This window comes from Lissotriton vulgaris, chromosome 11 (genome assembly GCF_964263255.1).
Source record: "Lissotriton vulgaris chromosome 11, aLisVul1.2, whole genome shotgun sequence".
Classification (NCBI taxonomy): Eukaryota; Metazoa; Chordata; class Amphibia; order Caudata; family Salamandridae; genus Lissotriton; species Lissotriton vulgaris.
The window spans coordinates 3,323,357-3,340,228 of record NC_141699.1 but is presented as its reverse complement, the minus strand read 5'-3'; the positions used below and the strand labels follow the sequence as shown (position 1 = coordinate 3,340,228).

Sequence of the window (16,872 nt, the reverse complement as noted above, 5' to 3'; positions counted from 1 at the left end):
ACTTGTGAAATGGGTACATCTATCCAGGTGTTGTGTGAGCATCCTACCTTAGTGCTGTGACAAAGATACATCTATCCAGATGTTGTGTGAGCATCCCTCCCTTGTGTTGTAACATGAGTAAATCTAGCCAGATGTTGTATGAGCATCCTTCCCTAGTGTTATGACATAGGTGCATCTATCCAGATGTTGCGTGAACATCCCCCCCAGTGTTAGGACACAAGTACATGTGTCCAAATGTTGTGTGAGCATATTTCTCTAATACTGTGACATGGCTACATGTATCCAGGAGTTGTGCGAGTATCCTTCCCTAGTGTTGTGACATGAGTAAATATATCCAGATGTGTGAGCATCCTTCCCATGTATTGTGACAGGAGTAAATCTATCCCTGTGTTGTGATAGCATCCTTCCCTAGTGTTGACATAGGTGCATCTATCCAGATGTTGTGTGAACATCCCCTCGAGTGTTATGACAAATATATGTGCCCAGATGTTGTGTAAGCATCCTTCTCTAATATTGTGACATGGCTACATGTATCCATCCAGGTGTTGTGTAAGTATCCTTCACTAGTGAGATCACCGGAGTGCATCTATCTAGATGTATGAACATCCCTCCTAGTGTTGTGACCCAGGTACATCTATCCAGCTGTTGTGTGAGCATCCTTTCCTAGTGTTGACATGCATAAATCTATCCAGATGTTTGAGCATCCCTCCCTAGTGTTGTGAGATACCTACATCTATTGAGATGTTGTTTGATCATCCTTCCCTAGTGTTGTGGCATGGGTACATCTATCAGGTGTTGGGTAAGCATCTTTCCATGGTGTTGTGACATGGGAACATCTATGCAGATGATGTGTGCGAATCGTACCCTAGTGCTGTGACATGCATTCGTCTATCCAGATGTTCTGTGAGCATCCTGCCATAATGTTGTGACATGGGTACATCCATCAGGTGTTGCGGGAGCATCCTTACTTATTTCTATGACCCAAGTGCATCTATCCAGATGTGTGAGCATTCTGCCTTAGTGTTGTACATGGGTACATCTATCCAGATGCTCTAAGATGTAGGGTTGCTATATGATTGTCACAAATGACTGAAAGCTACAGTCTTTTTATTTTACAACTTTGACCTGTGAGAGATGTAGACATGGATTATCTTATTAAAATATTTGGCATAAAATATCAACTTTGTGATTTCTGAAAGAAAACCCCACCTTCTCTCTTCACCTGCTGCCTTCGCAAGGAGGATGGAAGAGATGTTTCGGAATATGAACCAACTAAAGTCAAGGAGGTGAACCGTTATGAAAAGTTTGTGGGCATTTTAGTGATATGGATGTTTGGGAAGATGAAAAACATATAAAGCATGTGCCACCCTCCCAAGGATGTGAGATTGAGAGATACGTAGTCAGGAATGGAGATGGTTTCATGAAGATGCAACAAGGCTCTGAGAGCAGCACCCATGTGTGTCTCCAAGAAAGCATGTTGTGCCCCCAGTCATGCCATGGCATGAAGAGATTTACTCCTCAGTACTTCTTCACCCTCACTCTTCTCCTCCTCTGTACTGATGCCCTGTGCGCCCCCAGTCAGATGGTGCAGTACAAGGACATACGGATAACAGCGGATCCCAAAGCAATGGAGTCGTGTGTGAACAGCGGGAAGAGAACTAGAAAAAGATCACACCCTTTGTGAATGATTCAATGAAAGATCAAATGAAACTTCCAAAACCTGCTAAAATGAAGTATCCACCCCCACAGAGTGGACATTTACAGCATTAGTGCAGCATCTATTGGCAATGAACACACACAGTTGGTCAGTTGTGGAAAGCAACAACAACACAAAATGTTCATCTTAGCACCGACATCCCACTACGGACACATGGTCGATTTGATTCTGAATTCTTAAATTAGCACCTATCATCGCCCATCGACACACATAAAAGGTGCCTAGATCTGTTGTTTGAGAATTTTCCAAAGTGTCAGTGGTAAAATTGTTAATATGTAAAGAGTATATTATACCAAAGCATATTTGTAGCCAGTAAATTTACCTGGGCTGCAGGGCACACCAGGAAGGCCAATGTGTGACATTCGCTTATAAGACAACCAATGAGCGTACAATAGACATTACCATGAGTCACGTGGTCTTGCATCTCACATCTTCATGTTCTTATCCCCTTCCCCTTTCCCTTCACACTATATGAACCCCCTGAACCCCCTCTGTACTAGGAGCCCTCCCCTGCCCCAAACATCCTTTACCCTGGAAAAGGAATTCCAGTGGTTTAGTCAACCGTAAATCAACACAACAATATGTCTCTATGCATATGTACATATTTATATGTTAGTCTTCAGGTCAGATTTAATTATTTAGCTCTAGACTCAAACCTTCCCCGACAGTTTTGTTTCCATAGGTTTTTTTCCGAATTTAGTTTTTCTACAAAAAAGATTGAACGTTTACAAAGATGCAGTAGAACGCTTGCTGATAATTACAAAGAAAGCAGTGTTGAAATTTTGGAAACTGCGTATCCACTGGACACCTCCTCTTCCGCTGTCCACAAACTGAAGAGACGTGATGTAAAAATTTTAAACAATGAGTCTTCAAAAACTGTAACAAAAGGTGTTGTGAAAGCACTGCAGCCAAGTACAGCCTGGTCTGAGATGGTTTTGACATAGCAGGGACTTTCACAAATTTGAGATATGGAAATGGTTTTCTTTTCAGAATTCCTCTATACAAAACTGATCAATTTAGCGACACTCCAAGTCAAAGCAGGTGGTTTTGGCATCGTCCGAGAGTTCGGTACACAAAGCATGGTTGGGAAAAGCATGGATTTCAGAGCATCCGGGACATCTGCCAGCCTGTGTGATGAGCTCCCTGGTCATTCCATATCCCTGCATGGAAATTGCAAAAAAACAGTTCTCCCACCCTTAAACTGATGAACACATGTTGTCATTACACTTTCAATGTAACAGCAAGGTAAAAAAAATAAAACAGAAGACTGCTGTGGCAAACAACCAGTTTCTAGGATCTATCGTGCATCATAGCTTAGAGAGGTCCTCTATCAACGAGCTTCACCCAAGAATAAAAGCTGTGAATATCCTGCATCCAGACATATCTTCACGAGGGAACGCCCACTTTTTAATTTGAATAATCCCAGGACTAAACAGCCAATCTGGAATAAACGCACCAGGCGCTGTTACGACTGCAATTAAATCATTCAGTAATAGCATCAAACATGTATGAAGCTTTCTTAAGACCTCCACAAAACAACTCCAAACAGAGAAAAAAGTTCTAAAGTGCAATTTTCAGTTGCACCAATTTGTTTACCATTACCACTGTTAATCGCAGAACTCCATCTAATGGAATCGGTGAAACCCCAGTGATTTAACGCAAGCTGTGCCCTGAACCCCAGCTTGTGACAAGCAGAACTTGCAAATGAGCTACATCATTATTGGAGAATTGGTGTCAATTTTAATGATTGATAAGAACGACCACCTCCAAGAAGTAAGCAAGATCACTTAGAAGAAACTCTTCTGTTAACAACAGCAGCCTGTAACAAGTAAGACACATTCACTCCCAACTTCGGGTTTGTTTGGAAAAAAAACAAGTAAAAATGGTATCTACTGCCAATGCAACCAATCAAAGAACAGCTGTCCTGATATCCAGCCAGTAAAATGTGTTATTCTATACACACTAGTCAAAGAACTTAGACCTTTGAAGGCACAACACTATGTAGGAAGGGTGAGTGGAGCCCTAGACTCTGTGAATGTTACGTCTACATACCCAGGATTCTGACGTACATTTGGCCAAAACAATGTAAGATTCTGTTCTGTGAGTGCGATACACAAACTTCTCTCATAGTTTCATACGTGTTTAACCTACTTTGCTTTTTTGATTTTATCTACTTTTTCACCAGCTCAGTCCAGTTAAAAATGTTCTGCCTTTAGGTCATGGGAATTGATGGATTAACAATATCTAATTGTCTAATCTAGTCTTTTTTTATGCTCAGATAATAAATGTTTATACAGACACTACAAACCCAACCCACGTAAGAAGGAAGTGTCTGACTGCTTTGGTATATCTATCAACAAGACAAAACAACTAAATATTTTTAGTGTCCAGAAAACTTTTGAGGAAGAAAGGAATTCTAATCTCAGATATCTGAAATGTGTAGGCACCATAGGGTGTAACCCCAACTTTCCCACACAGAAGGATGGTCTTCGGTGGTCTGTTATGAGCAAAGCACTTGCTAAAACCATGAATCTTTCCACTTTTAAAACTGTAGAACTTGGAAAAAAGGCATTTATGGTGTTAAAGCAAAATATACATCTCCATACATGGTTTACAGCGTAACAGCGGAGAGTCATTGGCTGCAAAAATGAACTTAATATTTAATGCTGTGGTTTTAGATCCTGACATTGTTTTGAAGAGTCCTTTCTATTGCAATTTCGTTTCCACAGAGGGGTTAACAAGTTATCATGGAATTCTAAAAGGGTGCCCACTTATGCCAATCAGAGGCCGCCCCACAGACCAATCAGAGGCCGCCTGGGCACCAAAGGTTATGACCTTTTCCCAGCCTGGCAATTATCATGTATTTGCAGAAAGCTCCACTGGCATCACTAGAGGGGTGCTGAAGTGGGTACCCTCGAGATATGTCTAAACTCTGAATACCTTAGGAAATAAACAGGCTGTGTGGTGCTTTATAAAGTCATTGTTACAACTGCAAGTTTCCAAGCATTACTACAGCTTCTCAAGGCTTGATTTCACTCCTTGAACCTTTCTTTATACGTTTGTATTTTAACCCCTTGCGTGCTGATGACGGCTCCCATCTGTCATGCTAAACGGTGGGCGTGTGCTGATGACGGCCGGGAGCCGTCATGACCACGCCCACGATCGGAATCTGCCGCACAGGCGCAGAATTCCGGCTGTGGTCAAGGGGTTAACAAGTAACGCTAATTAACCCTCACAGGCTTCCAATGATTTGCATATCAATGTCCTTGGGTAATATCTTTCGCCCACAGAATATATATAAAGAGATATCACAAGAACAAAGTCCTCATAAAAAATATATGTTTTCATCGCATCCTCGACCTCCAAAACGAATGTCTTACCTGCCTATCCTAATATATCAACAACCAGAGGAAATCCATAGAGTTGATTTGGTGATATGCCAGTTTTCCATCAGTAAGATGTGACTGCCCTCAGGACACTGCTGTTCTCTTCATGTTGCATTCTTGGCTTCTAAAATCATGCCTTCAATGCTAAAACGACTTTCTGCTTCATCAGCATCAAAATGAAAACTAAACCAAGATTGACACAGACCAGAAGACAACCCCCCCCCCCAGAATCAAATTAAATGGTTTCTTATCACTGAAGCACATTGACATCTTGTATTGAAAATACACACACATCCTACAGCAATCTTGTCTGTTGTTTTTTTTTATCATCAAAAAATATAAAGGAGGCATCCGTCAGATTTTACAACGCAAATTAAAAGCAACAACCTCAGCTGGCAAAAAAGACACACTCGATGTCGTGCGACTTTGTTAACAGCTTATGCTAAAATTAAAATTAAAATGTTAGCATTTATAAACACTGTTAATCTATGATGTCTCTATCGAGCCTCATTTAAAGAAATTTTCAGTCGTGAATTTGAAAGCATCCAGAGAAAACAGTGCTGGCGAAGAGGGCCCAGAAAAGCGAATCCAGTCTGTTTGTTTTCCCATGAGAAGCGAGTTCCAGATTCCTGACAGAAAGGAGTCCAGTGGATTTTGAATGAAGTGGGTAAAGGCAAGATAAACATATTGCACAGCTGACTTGCCCAAGCACAGCACAATGAGACAACAGCTGACCTTGAGACCAGAACAAAGGTGGTCGGACGCTTACTCTCACAGTCGTGGGCATACCTTCTTCGGAAGACCATCTCAGACCAGCTCTCTGGATGACCCAACAAACTTTATATGTTCTTGAAAAAGTCAACGAGATAGTTGGGTTCGGCTACTTTACTTAGTCCAAGTGTGTTGCACCATCCTAGCTTTGTGTATCGCTGATCAGATCTCAGAGGGTTTGCTATTCCATGGAGGAACATCTGCTGGTCCAACTGGTGACCACCAGGTTTTCCATTCCGGAGATGTTCTTTCGCTGAGACTGGTGATCACAGACATGTGGCAAGTTCATGGACTGTAGGCCACGTGAAAGCTGTCCGGTTCAAGGTCCAAAGGGCGAACACAGACTTCGCTAGTCGCACCCTGAGAGCCACACAGACCCAAACAGACACCATACTACACCTTGAATTGAACTTTTAAACCCCCCATGAATATGATGCCCATTGGAGATGCTTCCTGTATGGTTTCATCAACCCTCGCAGAAAGAGCTCCTGACTCCCAGTTGTGTGTTCTCGGCTGAGAAATCCAAAATCACAAGTCCTACAAGTACTCTGAAGAGAGGAAAATCAAACATCCGTGTCCAATTTCTGATACAATACCCCACAGACTTTTGTAATTGATATATTTGAGGAAATTCTGAGTTTTAGTTTTGCACATGGGGCCTGTTGTTCAATGCGAAAAATGTTTAGTCTATGTACATTTAGAAAAGTTAACTGCAACAGTGACCCGCAATGGTGTGACAGCAGACCCGCAAACCTTAGGTATTGTTATCTGCTTGACCCACATAAGAGTTCAAAACTGACAGAAATTTGGGAGTTCTTTGGCACAATTTAGGGTTCATTACTTGATCTCCAGGTCATAGGCAAAGTGAATAGCCCAGGCATCACATTGGTAAAATGATTCAAGTGCGCCATGGGCTGGAATTTTTAATACCACGATCAGTGCCCTGTGGAGAAGAAAATAAAATGTGATGGCCATAGCACAGAGGCCTTCTAGAAATTCTCTTCTTAAAGGCCATTATTTGAGGCTCACAGAACGCTAACCTAGTGGCGTAATTGTTTTATTAGCACAATCTAGCCCCATACCCCCATGACCTCTTTGCCTAGGAGCATATGCACTCCCTTGCCTAGATTACACAAAATCGCATTCTCGTGCTGTAGACCTGCATTTATCAAAGCCCAACAATGTCTTCTTTCTAGATTCAGATACTTCTCTTGTTCCCGCTTCTTCCCACCTGTTGACCAACCCAATTCAAGCCTTGTTTGTGTTGCGGCGCCCAAAGATTATGGTTCCCTACCAACACAACCTAAAATTGTGGCTCGTGGTTAGCATAATAGGTGCCCCCGCCCCCCAGCCTCACATATTCATGGAGACGAAGCATTCTGGGAACTTTTTGCCCCGCCAATTGATGGGAGGAAAACAGACTAGGTTCACGTGTACCAGGCAACACATACCACTATCTGCTGATAAAGAGGTAAGCGGTCCCCCCAAAAAACTGCACTGAAACACTTTCACTACTACCTTCTAACTTTCCACCACAAATCCAACATTCCTCTTCACCCTCCACTTGAATCCACCACACTTAAAAGCATAAGCTTTGCGCCTTTTGGAAAAATAAAGCAAAAAAAAAAAGCGTCATCTAGTCCGCAAAAGTCATTTAAAATTCACAGTTCGTCCCCCAAAATGTAGAGTCTCAACAAAGTGCTCATTGTTTTTTCTCATTTTTTGTGACCACACCTTACAATTGCTTCAGAAACCACGTTTCGCACTCCAATTGCATACCCTGCTCCGGATTCATCCACGTCTCGACCTACCAAATATCCCAGCCAGTTCAATGCACGTTTTTGAAGTTTATGGTTTTTAGGGGGTTTTTGAAAAGAGTTATGATGTCTGATGGGAATGTACTTGAAAACTGGCCCAAAAAAAAAATCAGAATACAAAAATAAGAATGGTCTTGCTGCGTAAGGCATGGTTGTGTATGCAATAGCTGTACGATGGTTGTTCTGTTCCCACTCCACTCTGTCCGCAACGGGTTGGCTGATAAAATGTCCTACAAAGACCCTGAATGGCAGTGGTGGTTGGAAGGAGCACCCTCCTTGTGGTTTTTCAGTCTGTCGTTCCTTGCTTTAAAAAACACAATACGCTGGACTTTAGCCCTGGGAGAGAAAGAAACAAAATGGAACAGCTGTTTAATGTGAGAAATGGAAATATCAAGACTCATGTTACGAACTGCTGTAACAGTGCAACAATTTTCAGAAACCCATGCGAAATATTCTGTTTGGGTGCTCATTTTCATATAGCCAGAAGTCTGATTTTATGGTGATATGCTTAAATCTGGTGCCCTCTAGTGGTCATGTTTAGTTACATTGTAAAGCAGATGCCCACACTTGCCTTTATGTACCACTTGCCCTGACTGTGTGAAGGTACCAGCGGTAAATTCTTCCTCACTAAACAAACCTAACAGATTATCTACTACGGGTTTTAAAATCAGGCATCTCGGTTATAGAACAGGAGTGCGCGAGTTTAGTCCAAGCGGGCTAAATCCATGTCAACTTTTAGGGGTAACCACTCGCCCTGCAAATTATTCCCATTTGAATTAGTTGTTTGTAAATTTATGCCATGTGGACATCCCAAAATTCAAACACAGATCCACCATCCTGGCCCAACGGTGGAAACCTTTGCAAAAGGCCAAAACAAGGAGGATGTCGCTTATGGCAGAAGAACACCAACCAGATAAACAAAAGCTCAGAAAACAGAGCACAGCGCGATGAAACAATGCTAATAACTCCGGAAAATGACGTCCATATTTTACAAAAGTTCTGACATTGGACCCTCACCCAGTCACCGTACACCGGCCCTCTGTAGCAGTATTTTCACCACAATTTCCCAGCTGTCTTTGCTTTCTGTGCATAACTCTGCGCCTGTGTCCTTACAAGGCGGATCTGGAATATTTATTAATTTTGCCACAACCACTGCAGCAAAGAGGCATTTAGATGCTATTAAGGCGTGCTTTGTTTAGGAGTTTCTGTCTCCGCTGCTAGCCAGATTAATTGTTTGACAAATGAAGATCTGACTCCCAGTGCTTGAAGAACAGAGTGGTATTACAGGGCACCCCACTTCCTAATCAAGTCTTCTGAGTGGGCATCAAACGGTACTCCACTTCAAAATCAAGTCTCCTGTTCATATCCTCTCTGATGGGCACTTTTCAAAGGATCCACCTCAGCCAGACGCCAAGGGCACTGGGTGCTTTAGCGCCCTCTGTGTCACGTGACCAGAAGCAATGCCGTCCATTGGCTTGAAAAGATTGGGGTTGTTAGCTAAAGCTTGGCCCAGAACTTCACAAAGTCAACAAGAGCACCTCTGCATTACAGAAGAGCTGTGGTCTTGAGGTTAAATTGCGGACACATTCAAATTCTAGTCCTGGCTTCCCGGCTAGGCTACACTGTGTGATCGTGAACAAATCACTTCTTTCTGGGACTCAGTTGCTTCACATATGAAACACGTGGAGGTACTCGGGTGATGGCTAGCTCCCCATTTTCAGAGCTGGACGTCTGCATAGTAACAGTGCTAATTATTATAACTACAAATCACTAGTCGTGTGCTGAGTTAGTAACCGTCCCAAACATTGGCTACTGGTGAATACATGGGACCAGGAACCAGTTTCATCTGGTCAATGTGTGACCGAGAGAGGAGGCTCCAAACAGGAAATTTTAGGATCCGGACTGAAGGCATTTGCTTGCCAGCCATCGACAATTTCAGGGATGGTGCTCCATTAAACTAATTTTGGGCATATGCTTTATGGCACTACTACAAATGGCCACAAGGCGGCGACACAGTCCAACAAATAGTCTTTATATCCCCAACCCCATCGCCATTAAAACATATTTTTGCCTGGGGTCCTGGCCATTATCTCACACTCAAAGAGGTGAAACCTCATATCAAACGAAGCCCCAGTGTCTCTTTTCTTCCAAAAGGGAAGCTTTTTCTCATTTAAGAAATATGTTAATAAATAATACTAGAATCTAATAACGATAGGAGCAAGAAATAACATTGAGCTAGAAAACTGCTTTTCACTAGGATCAGGGTGCGTAATTCAGCACATATTGCAGGTCATTAATTTTTTATGAAGTGGGACTCTGTTTTTGGAGGGAAAAAAAGACAAACTGAACAATCGGAAAAATCACAGCGAGAGAGATCTCGTGTGCTAAGTTAAGAGGCTGGAAGCAGAACATGCAGACGTTCCTTGCCGGTGACACCACTTTGCTGCTAATACTGGGGAGAGGTCCCAATTGTTTTGACGCTCCTGCCATCTACTGGTTTTAAGTAGAACTGCAGACAACCTCCTGTAACGCACTTTTATTAGCGTCGAGAAGTGTTTAAAAACAGGCCCCCCAGCTAAAGTGCACTTTCTTTACCTGCTCATCTTGTCCAACTCATCGCAGGTCCTCCTCAGATGTCTTTATCGAGTGAGAGGATTCATAACATTATTTAAAAAACACGTGCCATGAAGACAACACAATGGCTGTCCGGGTGAGCCACTGAGTTAACAGTTGGGGTGGGGTACCGTGTTCAGACCCTAACCGGCCACACTCCGCCTTTATTTGTTCCTAAGCCATACACTGATTTCTATTACATAATGGGAATTGAAATACCGCTTATTTATAGTGCTTAGAACCGTCAGTGCAGACTGGTTATTATTACAATCTGAGAATGTTGAGGTCTCCACTCAAGACAATGATGTGGCTGAGGGCCAATAATGGCTGTTACAGACCTTCTGCCCCGATATTCTAATGTCTGCCTTTCTGTTTCTCCCTGTGTATTTTAGAGCATTCTACCCTCAGTGGAGGAAAGGTTCTAATAAAATTATAGCTCTTCTGACTCGGGCTCTACAGGTTGTTAAAGCTCCTCCTCCTATAACTGGCTCAGCGCCTTTAACAAGCAATATAGCCCATGACAGTGACCTATAGGTGTTGGACTTGGCCCTTCTGGCAGGTTCACCCCTAAACTTTTTGCTTTGTGTAGTGACCCAGTGCTAGTGATTTTTGGCTTCTGCGCACTTTCACTGTGTCCCAGTGGAAAGTGCGTACGCACTCTGAGTGCGTGTGGTGAGATTGGCCTGCCCTCCCATAGGAATGCATGGGGAATGTATGTGTCCATGTTAGTTCCTGATGAATGGGGAGTGCAGGTGCGAGTTTGGTATGTGCGGGCTCGTGTGATTAAATGCTGCGCAATGATGTATGCGGCGCTATGGTGTCTAGTGTGGAAGTGCCACTTCTAGAAGTTGGCATGTTTGTGTAATTTGTGTCTGGCGTGTCATTGGCTGGAGCTGGCTGGTGAGCCTGGCTCCAGGAGTCAGGATGGGTCTGGCCCGGTGGTGAGTGTTGAGATTAGCATGCTGATGTGAGGGAGGAGTGCACCTGGGACCTGAATAGGGCTGGGCTTTCCCCACACAAGGCTGGCTCCGCCCCCTGTGGTGTGTAACGACCCTAGCCTGACTAGTGAATAGTGAGAGGGGGTGAGCACGTCATATTGCTCCAAAACCAGCTGCAACTGGTTTTTCCCCCCACCCTGCACCCAGACATAGGATTTACCTGTATAAAAAGGGGCTGTGTCCCCAGTAGTGTTGTTCTCTGTTCCTGATCCTGATCCTGACTGGAGAGGGGGGGGGGGGCCTGCTGCTGCTGGGCACCAGGTGGACCGCCACTAGGACTGCCTTCCTGCCTGGAGGGCCCAGTGCGCTGGCCCCTGGGCCCAGCCTTTGCCCCCTGCCTTCATTCCTGGTTATACTTTGTCCCTGGACTTTTGGGACTGCTGGGGGCCTGCAGCGCAGAGAGGCTGCGTAGGGATCCCCCTTTTGTTTGGTAAATTTGCGGCGCGGGTGCCCACCCCGCTCAGCCTGCCGCTTATTGCCCCTTTTATTTGCCGAACAGTACAGATGCCACCCCGCTTCATTTATTTTATCTTGAGGGAGCCTACCCCTCAGATAGTGACTCCCCGCCTGCAAGTACCTGACGGGGGCCGCCGCGCTGCCTGCGGCGACCCGGAAGTGCTTGCCCCAAAATTGGAAGCGGACGGGAGCCTACCCCGCGCTCCAGTGAAGAGAGGAGGCCAGGACTGAGCAGGTGAGGTCCGCGCGGCTCCCGTGCACGGTAGAGCCCCGCCTGCTGCCCAGTCCCGCCTGACACCGGCTGGAGAAGAAGGAAGGCGGGAGCCCAACCCGCCTCCACGGGACCCAGAGTGATGCCGGCTCCCCACGGGAGCGAGGGGAAGCATCCCGGAGCAGGAGGAGGCGGCAAGGAGAGGTGAAGTCCGCGGGGCTCCCGTGTGGAAGGAGAGCCCCGCACCCTGCCTGACCGGTCAGCACCACGAGGAGACGACCCTGCGCGCTCCGCTGGTGAGTGGGGCCCGGTGGGAATCTTTGGGAGGAGGGTGTCGGGGCACATTGCCGGTGCCCGCCTCTCCCCTCCTTGGCGCGAAGACCTGCATTTTCCTGAGCCTGAGAGGCTCCAACGATTAGGGGGCAGTTTGGTCAGTCAGAGCCCCGAGGCTCCCAGGAGGCAAGTTGTTTCTTTTTCAAGCCCACAAGGGCTCCTGCATTCCTGAGGGTAGAGTAGGGTTTAATTATTCAACACTGAAATTCGGGTTCAGGGCCTTTAACCACAGCGGGCTATAATAAAGAGGTAAGAGGCCGCTCGCTCCTAAGCATGTGATTTCACGAGTGAACTACACAAGGGCATCTCCTTAAAGGCCTTCAATGTTCCCACAGTTGCCAACCAGGCTGCTAGGATTGGCCTTGTCAATCAGTGATGACTGAATGAAAGGTGCACGTGCCCTTTTAGAATTGCATCAGAGTGGTCGGAGCACTTCTGGAGAAGGGGGACATGGACTATGTAAAGTAGTCGTGATGTCCAGAAATATACGGGCAGCACTTCTGTCCTTCTCTGCTAGACCCTGGAGAGCACACTCAGTGGACCTGGTGGAAAATTTTCTTTTTTTGAGAAACAAACTTGGTCTGTACCAACACGAGGGATCCTTGAGAGCTAACGACCTCCGGCTTATGCGTGGTCCCACGTTTGCTACAGTCCAACGTGAGGGCCAGTCATTCACTGTAATGACTGAAAAGCTTTGGAATACTTTACCAGTCAAACTTCGCAAGGCCGAGTCTGAGCACTGCTTCAGAAACTAACTAAAAACTTGGCTCTTCGACCAAAATTAGACATGATAGTCCGGTCTCTACTCAGTCACTTCCTTCAGCGCCGGGGCGCTTCTTCCAGAGCAGTCAAGCGCTTTACGAATGCACTTGATTGATTGATTTTGTCTCTTCTGAAGCCCCCAGTGGCCATTGGCCAACAAGTCCATCACTTACACATGGTTTAGGGACCACGGCTCTTCTAGTCCACTTGCACAAAGTAGCCATTTGTCAATCTGCTTGTAGTTGTCGTGCTTGTTGGGATCTGGTGTGGATTCTTATGAAGTGGATTTTTCAGACTGTCAGAGCAGGTCCTCTCAAGGTGAGGATGTGTTGAGAATATTTTGAACTATGCAAAAACAACAATTGATGGACAGAATGACGAACAATGTCTTACATTCACCCCAGTACAGAGATCTGAGCCTAAATCCATCGTTTTTGTGCTCACCGTGCCATTCCAGTTTGGACCCAGTCATATGCTAATCATGTCCTGACCCTGCGCCCAATGGGAACAGTCCAACCCGAACTGCCAGGCCAGGTCCTCCCTGGAATGGAAGCGGGCATCCTAGGACCGGTTTCGGGCTTTCACCCTTCATCAGCCAGGATACCTTGACTCCAGTGCATTGTCAGCATTCCGTCCATCATTTGTTTGCTGTAATATTTTGAACTACCCAGGCGACTTTGGTCAATGGGTGGAACCTCTTGGAAGCCGGTCAGCGTGCAGGTCAGCCGGGGTCCTGGCTTGCAACTGGAGGAGCATGAGTGTATGTTTAGATGAATAATAATGGCCACTCATTGAGGACACTGCGCAATTAAAGAAGGTCCTGCAGAGTAAGCACGTGGTGCAAACTTCAATTATAGGTCTGAGCTACACGTGAGGGCCTATAACGAGGGAGAGTGCCTTTAACAACTAGCATAGCCTGAGGCAGGAGGCTTGTAAGGCTATTAGAACATTCCACCCACTAAGGGTAGAATGTTCTAAATTAAAAAGGGAGAACCATGAAGACAAACATTGGAATGTTGGCCCTCCTGGCTTATGTCAGCCTTTAGAAGCCCAGAGCCACTCCATTGTCTTCAATGAAGCTCCCAACATTCCACTGTTCTAATATAGCCTTATAGCCCGTCGTAGCGGGCTATACCGGCTATTAAAGGCCCGCTGAATCGTTAAAGGCTCGAGCCGAAGGCGAGGGACTTTAACGAGACAGCGGGACTTTAATTGCCGGTATAGCCCTGCTACGAAGGGCTATAAGTCTATTAGAACATTCTGCCACTAGAGGGCAGAATGTTCTAACAAATTAAACAAAGGGTTCTCGAAGCTCAATTGGATATAAATCCCCTCGAGCTTCGAGAAGCCTTTGTAGAACATTGGAATGTTGCTCTGCGGGCCTTTACCGGCCTGTAGAAGCAGGGAGCGCTCCATTGTCTGCAATGGAGCTCCCAACATTCCAATGTTCTAGTAAAGGATACAGCACTTGGGGTTATTCTGCGCTCCTCTTTCGGTCCAGCATCATTTCAGAGGATGCCAGCTACGATTATTACCCAACATCAGCCGCACAGTGCAAAGAGGGCAGGAGGTTGCGAGTACTATACCCAGGGCCCCATGAGAAGGGTGAACACAAGTCACAGCTCCGCACTAGTTTTCCTTTGGTAGTGAGGTCAGGCACCGTTGCCAGACTCGCGTTCTGTTCCTGGGACTAGGACTGACATGCTCCAGCACCATGTAAATGAGTTCTAGTCCACACTGTCAAATGCCTTTTGTGCATCATGAATGCATTTAGCCCGGGTGGAGACCACTGCAATGATGTGCTTGTGTGTTCGGTGCAAATCTCACTGCTATGAGCCTGAAGCTCATATCAGTGAAAACGTATTCCCAAAATACAGTAATGTGCTTTTTTTTTACCTTTATCAGTCTAGGACTGCTCCCTGAGGATGTGATACCTCATGCATATGTCAGGATACTGTAATCTGCTTTTCTGATGCTCTTGGCGTGTCTATGACTGCTCCTTGGGACGCAATAACTCATGCAGGTATCGCGTGGGATCTGGTAATCTGCTCTTCTGAAACTCATTGCATGTCTATGACTGTGCCCCAAGATTTGATACCTCGTGCAGGTGTCAGGAAAGATCTGGTAATCTGGTCTCACGATGCTCTTGACATGTCTATGACTGTTCCTCGAGATGAGATGCATCATGCAGGTGTCACGTGAGCTCTGGCAATCTGCTCTTCCGATACTCATTGCGTGTCTATGACTGCTTCTCGGGACGCAATACCTCCTGAGAAAGGCAGTAACAAGTCTCATGTTGCAGGGCTTCCATGCAGGCAAACTAGGGGATACCACTTGTGTTTCCAGGATTTTATGGGTAATCTGCAGATGGTAATTAAACCCAAAATGACTGCCCAGGCTTCCGGGACCAGTGTTCCACGGCTCTCAGGATTTAATACCAAGGAAAAAAAACACATACAATCCTCTTCAACTTCCAGAAACCAGCCCACACTCCATGTACAAAGAAATGAAACAAGCCACCACCAACTGCCCCATGACCTGGAAGATGTTCCAGCCTCTGACAAACTGATCTGGAAACATCTCCCCCTCCCCCTCCTGTCTAATGACTTGTAACCAGCTGCAACCGATGTTTCAGTGACCCGCTCACACCTACTAGGTAATGACTTGGTATGAGCTTCCTTCCACTGTCCAATGACAAGAAACCAGCTCCAGTCTTACATCCAAGGGTATCTAATCAAACACCTGAAGTCACCTCCATTTCCTACGTAAGGCCCAAAGACTACACTTCGCTCTCATCCAAAGTCATGGCACTAGCTCACACCTTATGTCAAGTTATCTCTAATCAGCTTTAGCATGCTGTTCATCATCTCCCATCTCCTGTCCAATGACCTGAAACCACATACCACCTCCTGTCCAATGACCAGGAACCAGCTTACATCTCCTGTCCAATGCCCTAAAACCACATACCACCTCCTATCCAATGATCAGGAACAAGCTTACATCTCCTGTCCAATGCCCGAAAATCACATACCACCTCCTATCCAATGACCAGGAACCAGCTTACATCCCCTGTCCAATGCCCTAAAACCACATACCGCCTCCTATCTTATGACCAGGAACAAGCTTACATCTCCTGTCCAATGGCCTGTAACCACATACCACCTCCTATTTATTGACCAGGAACCAGCTCACATCTTCTGCCCTGGTTGAACATACATATTCAAGAGACAGTTGGTTGAACCGACATACTCAAGAAGCAGTTGGTTGAACAGACATATTCAAAAGGCAGTTGGATGAATATACACATTCAAGTGGCAGTTGGTTGGACATATTCAAGAGGCAGTTGGTTGAACATACATATTCAAGAGGCAGTTGGTTGAACATACATATTCAAGAGGCAGTTCGTTGGACATATTCAAGAGGCAATTGGTTGAACATACATATTCAAGAGGCAGTTGGTTGAACATACATACTCAAGAGGCAGTTGGTTGAACATACATACGCAAGAGACAGTTGGTTGAACATACATACTCTAGAGGCAGTTGGTTGAACATACATACTCAAGAGGCAGTTGGTTGAACATACATCCTCAAGTGACCGTTGGTTGAACATACATACTCAAGAGGCCGTTGGTTGAACATACATACTCAAGAGGCAGTTGGTTGAACATACATACTCAAGAGGAAGTCAGTTGAACATACATACTCAAGAGACAGTTGGTTGAACAGACATACTCAAGAGGCAGTTGATTGAACATACATACTCAAGAGGAAGTCGGTTGAACAGACATACTCAAGAGACAGTTGGC

General features: G+C 45.4%; 1 protein-coding gene across 2 annotated transcripts in view; it reads right to left on the bottom strand.

The window, feature by feature from the left end:
• Positions 1–7,696: 7,696 nt before the first annotated feature.
• The window catches only part of ARVCF (ARVCF delta catenin family member), a 771,519-nt gene continuing 762,343 nt past the window's right edge, over positions 7,697–16,872 (bottom strand). For both annotated transcript variants that reach the window (XM_086942623.1, XM_086942624.1), the window contains one exon: positions 7,697–8,027. Coding sequence is in view for 1 of the 2 variants with exons in the window: in XM_086942624.1 (XP_086798750.1) it covers positions 8,022–8,027 (6 nt within the window). In the remaining variant the exon portion in view is untranslated. The remainder of the gene's footprint in view (positions 8,028–16,872) is intronic.